Below are 10,535 nucleotides of genomic sequence, written 5' to 3'. Positions count from 1 at the left end.
TGAATAAATAAATGAAATGAAGACACGAGAGTCACGATACTCACGATAGAATGCTTGTCAATCCTTTATCGAAATTCTTGTTTAATAATGAATTTATAATAATAATTCCTTCCTATACCTATAAAATTAGCGTATTTTAATATCTTACTAATAATAAATACGAAACTTTGTATGATACTACTGAACGGATTGTGATGAAACTTTACAGTATTATTTTTTATAGCCCCCCCCCCCTATTAAATATCATACAGACATCATTCTTTTTTATTTGAAATTTAATTTCAAGGGCTTACTTTTACTTATACCTAAACAAAAAATTTAAATTTCATAAAATTTTAATTTGTGTTTGATTACAAAATCGCAAAAATGTTAACTTAGTATGGAGTATTTTTTTCTGTGAAATTCAATCAATTTGAATCAATTAATATTACTGTACTACCACCGATTATCGAATAATTTATCTATTATAAGGTATCCCAATTTATTATGCAATTTTAAATGTGGGAATGTTATTTTAAATTTAAAATTGAAATAATTTATAATTGAAATAATAAAGCGTTATCAAAATTGACGTGTACGGCGATGTGGCATTGCACCACTATTAGGGTATTTCGCCGAAACAGTAAATTTTCTGTGTCCAGGCAGGCGAACACATTCATGTTTTTAAACTACAAATAATACCGCAGAAAAACTTAATCAAAAGTCGTTTTTCTAATTTCCTTGTTATGTCCATTACTCTTGTTTGCCAAAATGAAGGCACATTATAACAAATTGAAGTGTAATTAATTCATTCTTATACCACTCTCTTTATATTTGAGAAACGTTTGGCTATCGGAAAATAAAAACTTTAAATGTCAAATACTTAAAGGAAGGAAATAAAGTGAAGTTAAGCTCTTGTCCGAGTCAAAAGTATAATTTCCCTGGGTCTTCTTTTCGACCATTGTAGTAACGAAACGAAAGAACTTAGAATGTAATGCACTGCACCGTTACACTCTGCTATTTCGTCCCAAGAAGCCATCGAGGCAGGACAGTACTTCGTTGATCAGTTTCGCGACAAATCGCATAAGTAGGTCCCTCCTTGGGATTTTGTTTACTAAAATGTCAAATTTTTTTTGACGGTTTTTTGCAGCTAAACAATGGATTAATTTTATTGTTTATTTACACAAATGTAGTGTCTGTAGGGGTAAACCCATGATTTAAATAGTAAATGCATAGGGTAAATAGGTTTTTGTCTGTGGTGTCTTTTAGGCATAAATCTAATTTCTTTGGCCCTAACTTCCATTTTTTCCGTGGCATAAAATGGCCTAGGAAGTTATAAAAGACCATTTTTAATTCGGCGTAAAGTAAAATTTTGAGTATTTCTTTATTGGAATAAGTTTAAAATTTACATTTTTTAAGAAATGGGTATCAGAATAGATAGAACAACTTGTTTTTAACTCTTAACTCAATCTACTGAATTTATCTTCCTTAGTTGTGTAAAAGGTCGTAATGATACAATATTCATTGGTGTATATTTGCTTGCGAAGGTACACAAAAATGGGTCGAACAAAACAAAAAAGGAAACCACAGAAGAAAACTTAGAGGAAAAAAATATTTATAATAATTTCCTTGGCTACCAAAAATTCATGACCTTATAACTTTGTTTATAAAACGAATTATGACACCCCTTTTAGATATATTTGCTTAGTTTTTGCTACTTAATATTGGCAAAATTGACCATTTTTGGCGAAATACACAATAAATCATTACAAAACACTTTTTGTTTCAATTTAGAAGTTTTAGACTCACTGTGAAATAGCTAACTATATTATTTAATTAATTACTACATTTACAAATCACTTTTTTATTTCAATTAAGATGTTGTAGACTTTTATCAATCACAAAATCTAAGAAATACGTCTTTAAAAAGTACTAATTTATTACTGAAATAAAATAATTTTTATCGATATATTAACGAGTTCTTGATCAACACAAACATCCCTAAAATAATGACAACGCAAACGTCATTTTACAATAATGTTGCCGAAAAGCGCGGGAAACGTCAAGCTAGGCGGTTGTCTCAATTTTTGCTTTTGCTATTTTTATAAATTAACTAGTAAATAGAGATCAGTTAAGTAGTGGAGTGTAGTATATTTATGTTTATCTTTCTATTTATTTATTAGTTAGTGATTTTGGCAGTGCTCTGGTAAGTTTTTACCTCTTTCTCTGGTTACATGAACGACCCAGACGAACCTGGGGGCTCCGTCCCCCAGGTTTCGTACAATGTCACTATAGGTAATAATTATTCAGCATTAGATACTGAAAGTTCATGCACGGATGGCTCCGAACATTCTCAAAATAAATCCAAACGTTTAAAACGGGCCTCTGCACCTAGATTGTGTAAACACTGTAATAAAAAGAGGAGACGTCATCATAAAAGTTCTACAGTTCCTTCACTTGATACATGTGACTGTCACTCGGAATCTCATTCCGACATGCTAGTTCAACCAAAACAGCACTCGAACAAATTCAATACCTGAAATAATATATGATTTAGATATCCCTAAAAATTCTCTTGACGCTAAATATAAATTTAACTTAATTATTGAAGATAATTGGGCCGATTGGCATCATATATATAGCGATGCATCCAAACACTCCAACGATGGTGTGGTCGGAGTAGGGCTTTTCCATCATCAGTATGGTATTCATGAAAAGGTCAGATTACCTCCTGAAACATCAGTTTTTACCGGGGAGTGCTGTGGAATTTATAAAGCCATAGAATATGTCCAAATTATGAAACTGAAAAAAACAGTAATTTTTGTAGATTCTAAAAGCGCTTTACAAGCCTTAGGAAAATTTCCCTTTAAATGCAATAGTCAATACCCAATTGTAATCCAATGCAGAGAGTTGCTTCATAGATGTTCTATTTTGGGGTACAAAATAATCTTCGCCTGGATTCCGAGTCATAGCCACATTTTCGGTAATGAAAAGGCTGATAAATTTGCCAATGAAGCTGTTGTGAATGGTGATATGATTAGTTATAAAAATTACTGCCATGACCTTTTGTCCCTCCCTAAGTCCTACTTGCGTGAATCATGGGAATTGGATTGGGCGCACAGCAGTGCAACCAAAGGAAAATGGTACAAGCTCATTCAACCTACCATTCCTATAAAACCATGGTTTTTTAAAATGAAACTGGGAAAGATTTCTACCTCTAATATTATCCGTATGAGAATTGGCCATGCTTGTATACCTACGCATCTTTTTAGACTTAAAATTGTGAATTCTGATTTGTGTGAGTGTGGTACTGGCACAGGTGACTTAAATCATCTGTTTTTCACTTGTCCATTACATGACCGATCCTCTTTCATCGAATCCCTTAAATCTTTAAAAGTACCATTTCCTACTTCCATAGCCTGCCTCCTAAATATGCATGATAATATTGATATTTATAATACCCTTTCTGTATATATGAATAATAATAACATTAAAATTTAATTTTTATGTACATATCCTGTAACATTACTGTAACTGTCATGTAATTGTAACATAATATTTTATCATCCTGATTAAAATATTTTGTTCTCTCCTTTACTTTCCTGAACCTTTGCACATTTTTTCCGTTTTCCCTTTTTTTTTGTTTGTTTTACTTTCCTATACGTTTCCCTACCTTTACCTTACCTCGTCGTGGCTGACGCACAAGCCGTGCATGCCATAATAGAAAAAAAAAAGACAGACAGACAGACAGACAGACAGACAGACAGAGTTACTTTCGCATTTATAATATTAGTTGGGATAAATTCAATTGATCTAAGATTAAATAATCGGTAAACTAGTATAATTAAAAATCGATAATCATTATTGCGTTAACTTAATACCGTTTGCAGTTTGCAGTCATCTATTTATAAAATAGCAGAGAGAGGCGTTGTTGACTTGATTCATAGTTTCTTTCAGACAATGGAGATAGCCGCATTACGATTTTTGTATAACATAATATTTGTATATTTTTCTAGATAATGTACTGAAAAAATGCAAGAATAATGTTCCGATTGACTACTTATGATGACGATTTTTTTTTATTAGAATAAGTTGTCTTATTTGCAAAAAAATGAAACAGCTAATATTAAATTGAAATAATATCGATTGATAGTCAATCGATTTTATCGTGGGTTGACAATTTGTGAAATGTGCCCCACATCACTATTTAATCAATGGCGTCACCGTCAATGACCCAGCCCGCTACGTGATTATTGTAATTTCCAACTGTATTTACAACGTGTTGAAGTTAATTTTATAGTTTGATATTGTTATAACTTCGCAAGGTAAGTGTTATTCTAATTCTATAATGCTTTTGTTTTGATAAACCGGATATCTAACTAAAGTTGTGTTCCGACTCAACACAAAATGGACGTCAAATTGTATTGTGACGTGATTATGTAAAAAATAGTTATCAATATTTATTCAGACTCGAAAAATCTAAGAAATTAACCATCTATGTGCTTCATAAGTTCATAATACCAGTGATAATCTTTGTGTACACACCCACGCGAAAGGAATGCGAAGGTGTAGAAGGTAATGTCGGGTCGGGCCTACTATGGCAGCCTGTGATGGGGCATGGCGATGATTCGACAGGCTTGCGCTCGGGGCGCGTAGTGATAGTGCAAGCTGTGCTTAGTGGCGAAATTAATTATTGTTTTCATAGCTGAAACACAAGAGACACGCTGCTTTATTTACATGACAGTCAATAGGGTCAATGCCCTCGTTTATTCGTGCCCAAATCGTGTTAGTTTCTTGTTTTAGCTATGCGACTTATTTGGGACAGCTTGTGTTAACGTTAATATTAATAACTGATCATAATTGTTACATTCCTTGACTTGTTTACATACCAAGTTGAAAAGGTATAGGTTGTGAAATGCACAAACTGTCACCATGCTATTATTCTACAGTTGTAGGCTTAAAAACAATGTATGTTTCATTCATCAAAATGCACCTAATGCTAAATCAGCCATTGTTTTCCTGTTGTGACAGTGATGAGAATGTTTAATAAACAAAGAAGGTTTAATCCAAGCTTTGCTTATTCAGCTTTACCTGTTCCAATCTGGGTGCACAAATCTTAAAAATACTCCCTGATTACCTCCTTTTAGTATGAATGTATAGGAATTTTGCATACTCCACTGACTCATAGTCATGTTGATATTGCAGCATATTTTTCCAAACAGCAGGGGTGCTAAAAAGTGGCTGTCACTTAAATTTTTCATTAAAAGTAAATACCTACTTACATTGTTTTATTGTGAAGAGTGTTCCCATATTTAAAATATTTTTATGCTTATGCGAATTCACATACACAATAATATATGTATTATAGGGTTAACTCAATTCTAATTATATTTGAATGTCTTATCACAGAAATTAAACATTTAAACTATACTATTTATTTATAGGAAATTAATGCTCAGAACTATAAACAAAATGCTTTCTTTGATGGCTTCATAACATCACCACAGTCTCATTAATTAATTAGTTTCTAATGATTACTTAGTATTATTTGTTCATCAATATACAAAAGTATATTTATGAAACCAATTACTCAGAGCATTAATACCTATTTTATTAGTATGTAAACTTTTTGATTTCATATATATTTATCTTATTTTATTTATTATTTATAATGTTTCTCATGTTATTATTTTCTTATGACTGTTATGAATGCTAAGCTAAGCGACATTATTTGCTGCAATGTGTTTATAGTCTATTTCTATTTTGTTTTATCTGCTGCTGCCAATTATAACCATAATAAAGCTACATAGTTTATATTATAATTATTATCATCTTCTAAACGGTAGTTTCTTTTGTTACAGGCAACTTCATTAGTGTTGCTATGGTGAGCGAACTCTTCCAATATTCAAGACAAAGCTAGAAGTGACTATTAACTAAAATATTTGTTGTGAAGTTACCAAGTATTAGAATAAAATGCAGACTATCAAGTGCGTAGTTGTGGGCGACGGTGCTGTCGGAAAGACATGTCTGCTCATCAGTTACACGACAAACAAATTCCCCTCCGAGTATGTTCCCACAGTTTTCGATAACTACGCAGTTACAGTCATGATTGGTGGAGAACCATACACACTGGGTCTCTTTGATACTGCAGGTATGTTTTGTTCACTATATTTGTTGATATTCATGATTTTCATTTGTTAACTTAGACTTATTCGTTTCCCATTTTGTTTGCAGGTCAGGAAGATTATGATAGACTGAGACCATTGAGTTATCCCCAAACGGATGTTTTCCTTGTATGTTTCAGCGTGGTAAGCCCTAGTTCCTTCGAAAATGTCAAGGAAAAGGTAATTGTTATTCAATTACATTTATATTGTTGAAATAAATCATTGTTTTGTATCAAAATATTATGCTACGTGAGTTTTGCAATGCTCAATGCTATGAATGTTTCAGTGGGTACCGGAAATCACTCATCATCAGCAGAAAACGCCATTTTTGTTGGTGGGAACACAAATAGACCTGAGGGATGACCCAGCAACAATGGAGAAGCTGGCCAAGATAAAGCAAAAGCCCGTCTCACTAGAGCAGGGTGAAAAACTTGCGAAGGAGCTAAAAGCGGTCAAATATGTTGAGTGTTCTGCTCTCACGCAGGTATGCAGTATTTTTTGTTCACTACATGATATTTAAACTAATCTGGACTAAAAAGTGTTATAACTGGACTCCAATAGTGCTAATTCCTCGCAATTGCTGTTAACTCATTAAAAGACCAAAGTGTAAATAGTGAAAACAGTGAACAAAAATCTAACTGAAACCTAACCTCAAAATTTCAAAAAGTGTTAACGAATTTCTCTCTTTCGTGTGAAATAAAAACAATGTTTGGAAGAAATAGCTTTGAAAACGGATAATTAATAAAGTAGCAACAATGTCGAACAACGACAATATAGTAAAACCATCTTGTGAACCATCCAAATCAGTTCTTGTAAACAAACAACTTGTTCAACAAGTGTTCCATAAGGGGCTATTTGATATGGCTACTCGACCCAAAAGTAATTCAACTGGAGATATACATAAAATAGCAGGTCCTGAAACAATTACCAAACAAAATACAGATAACTGCAATATCCAAACAAATAATTGCCAGCAGTCCCTAGAACAAACAGTAAATCATCCCTCCTCCGAGACTAGCGGCGATATAATCAACCAAGCTAAAACACATCATATCCATTGGCAAAAAGTTCCAACAATGAACCACAAAAGAAATCGCTCCCCAGAGCAAGCAATTAGTACCCATAAGTTTCAGAAAAGAAGTGAAACTAGACAACAAATGTTCAACAAAAACAGAGCAACTGTAGAAACCACTAATAGTTTCTCCCTACTCAGTGAAGACGTAGACCAAGAAGAAAATGATATAATCAATACAACAATTCCCGCCAAGCCAAAGAGAATTTCAAAACCACCCCCCTATACACAGCGGACCTACCATGCAATACAGATGTAGTAACAGCGACATATGCAGATGACACCGCATGTCTTGCAAGTCATAAAGATCCGGCTTTGGCATCAGAAAAACTACAAAATCACCTGTATGAAATTGACGAATGGCTGGAAAAGTGGAGAATAAAGCCAAATGTTACTAAATCTCTACAAATAACGTTCACACTCCGCAAAGGAGACTGCCCAGCTGTAACGTTACGGGGGCAACAACTGCCTACAGAAAATTGTGTAAGATACCTGGGACTCCATCTAGACCGGAGGTTAACCTGGGCAACCCATATAAAAACAAAGAGAAAAGAAGCAGATTTACAATTTAAGAAGTTCTACTGGCTGATTGGGAGACAATCATCCCTCAGTTTAAACAACAAAATGCTGGTCTATAAATGCATAATAAAGCCTATATGGACTTATGGGATTCAACTCTGGGGATCTGCCAGTAATTCCAACCTTGAAATCCTCCAAAGGTTTCAGAATAAAACACTGAGGGCAATCTCAAATTCACCATGGTTCGCTAGAAATGTAGAGATACACGAGTACTTGGAGATGCCGACAGTCAGGGAGGAGGTGAGCAAATACTGTACCAAATATAAGGAAAGGCTAAAACATCACACAAACCAACTTGCTAGAGAAATTGTGGAACAAACCCACAAGACCACCACAAGACTGAAAAGATGGCAAATATTACAGTTGGACCAAAGATGCTAGTGGCTTGGACTGAATATTGGAAGGCTGGACTAGATTGCTACGTGAATTAGTAAAAACCGAGGGAGAGAATTTACTGGAATACCCCTCCTCATGAACACAAACAAAAAAGCAAGACAAAACATCTGATTATGACCTAAGTCGATTGCAGATATAAAAAGGGGAAAAAAAAAAAAAAAAAAACATGATATTTTAAAATGATTATTAGTAATTGATGTAGCAGTTACTGTAATCTTTTCTTGTTCAATGTTGTCTTCCATGTTATGTCTGAAGCCTATTGACTAAGATATTTAATTTTATATTGTGATGTATTCCAGAAAGGGTTGAAGAATGTGTTCGACGAAGCAATATTGGCGGCGCTGGAGCCCCCAGAACCCGTCAAGAAAAGGAAATGCGTACTGTTGTAATGCGCTGGCGCACCGCAACGCGCGTCCCACGCGGCGCGACACCAATAACAAACTTATACTAACATACACTGTAATATTCAACTTATTTTTATCAATTTACAATTACTGAACACAAGCCATAAATAAAAATAATGAATATTACAGTCGCTAAACATGCGTCTTAAAGCTGGACATATTCTATTCAGGCCTGACAGTTTTCCATTTATTAATAATTAATATTATCTAAAGGACATTTTTATACTATGTCATTTGTCTTTGATATAAATTAATTTTTATTTATAATGAATAAGCCATTTATACCAATATTATTATTATGCATTATATTACATAAAAAGGATTGTCTTCGAAAATTTAATTAATACAAAAAAAATTGTAATATGCATTTAATATACTATCATTTAAATGCAGATTGTATTATCATCAAGCTAATAAATTTGATAATAATTCAACAGTCACATGTTTGCCGGACTGTATTTAGCAACATGATGCACAACGTTTGCTATGCACAGTGCAAACTTGCATTTTATTATTATTATTTCAGTGAACTAGAATGGAGTCTTATGTTAATCATATTTTGTAACGCCTGTCGAGCGACAGCCGTCCATTTGTGTCATTTATAATTTCAATGTGTTCTTATTATTTTAATAATGTTTTTAGAAAATTGACCTAACTGATTGTAGTTTATACGGAAGAACAGCTTCAGAACACCAATTACTAATGTAGATTAGCATAATTATTTTTCTAAAGTAAGCTTCAAAATGATTTAATAATAAATGCTAGGAATCGATAAAGCAATATGGTGTCTATACAGAGTATATTATTATAGTGAAATATCAACAATATTTATTATTATGTTACTTAGCTTGATGAAATTGTAATTTTATCGTACCTTACGTGTAGTATATGACTGAAATAAATAATTGTGCATTCCATGCGAAATCTTTGCATTTTTTATAAATAAGAGATACAAGCGGTATGCACGATAGGTGAGCATACGCGTACATGTGACGAGTAAAACAAAATTTGCTTGAAATAAGCTGGTGCGAATGCGTTAAAAATTTGATAAAATTAAATCATGGATTATATTTCAGGTTAGCAATTTCAAACTGAATGGTGATAATTTCGTCCAATCAATTCGCGCCAGAGTAAAACTAAACTAGTGCAATAAGCTGTGGGGATAATATACTCTGTATAATTTCACTGCATTCGCAGCACACGTGTCGTCCAACGTTCATGACCAACGTATAGGTACTCACTACCATTTGTATCACAAACGGTACGACCATCCATTTTGTCGGTCGTACGTAATATCTACAATTGTTCAATAGCTAATTGATACATTTATTCTTCCCATGACTGCGGTAAACATACATTCTAAATAAATACCTTATGAAATAATATAATATGGTATGTTGTTATAAAGAGTGTTAAGTAAAGCCTATATCATAAACGCTCAGAAGAGCCGAAGGGCGCTCGGCGTTAGAGTATTATATCTACAAGTTGTACCCGTTCGCGTAACGGCTAGCATCACATTGGATTGGGTGCAATATATAGGGAGTCCCGTTTGTATTAATCCTAACGGAATATTCTTTTTTTGTATAATGTATATAATTATACTTACTTTTATACATTCTCTTCCTTTGAAGCAGAAGTCTGCGTAAATACAATAAGGCACGTTTTTATTCCTACGATTGGAATCCCTGTATTCAATTAACTTAGTTTAAAGACTTTTTCGGCGCTAAAGTAACACGATAGTACATTAACGAATATTTGTATTCAAGTTTATCTCGTATTATGTATATAGAAATATATCAACATTTGCTACGAATTTGGAATAGAAACGAGTTCTGAAGTATAATTTATTTTGTGTTCTTATAACTTACAATACGCGCGAATTATTTTAAAATGTACGTTAATTATTATTGGATTATTTTATTTTCTTTGTGTCAGTAAGTA

The 10,535-nt window shown here is 33.2% G+C and overlaps 1 protein-coding gene across 2 annotated transcripts; it reads left to right on the top strand.

The window, feature by feature from the left end:
• The first annotated feature begins 4,174 nt into the window (after positions 1-4,174).
• On the top strand, positions 4,175-10,376 carry Cdc42 (Cell division cycle 42). Of its 2 annotated transcripts, none has more exons than XM_028322963.1 (5): positions 4,175-4,304; positions 5,841-6,130; positions 6,214-6,323; positions 6,430-6,627; positions 8,490-10,376. In XM_028322963.1, exons 2-5 carry the CDS (start codon positions 5,953-5,955, stop codon positions 8,577-8,579), a joined length of 576 nt encoding a protein of 191 aa, XP_028178764.1. In that variant the 5' UTR covers positions 4,175-4,304; positions 5,841-5,952; the 3' UTR covers positions 8,580-10,376. The 2 variants fall into 2 exon arrangements, with proteins under 2 accessions (XP_028178764.1, XP_028178765.1); XM_028322964.1 differs by lacking the exon at positions 4,175-4,304 and adding an exon at positions 4,536-4,554.
• Positions 10,377-10,535: the final 159 nt, after the last annotated feature.

Source organism: Ostrinia furnacalis, unplaced genomic scaffold (genome assembly GCF_004193835.3).
Source record: "Ostrinia furnacalis isolate ACB-3 unplaced genomic scaffold, ASM419383v2 OfSCF0570, whole genome shotgun sequence".
Lineage (NCBI taxonomy): Eukaryota > Metazoa > Arthropoda > Insecta > Lepidoptera > Crambidae > Ostrinia > Ostrinia furnacalis.
The sequence above is the reverse complement of the archived record's forward strand: the minus strand, read 5'-3'. Positions and strand labels throughout refer to the sequence as shown.

Excerpts from the sequence above, each read along its gene's own strand:
- Cdc42 (XM_028322963.1), top strand. The coding sequence starts at position 5,953 with ATGCAGACTATCAAGTGCGTAGTTGTGGGCGACGGTGCTGTCGGAAAG. Across the intron at positions 6,324-6,429 it reads TCGAAAATGTCAAGGAAAAG|TGGGTACCGGAAATCACTCA; the intron begins GTAATTGTTATT and ends TGAATGTTTCAG. Across the intron at positions 6,628-8,489 it reads AGTGTTCTGCTCTCACGCAG|AAAGGGTTGAAGAATGTGTT; the intron begins GTATGCAGTATT and ends GATGTATTCCAG.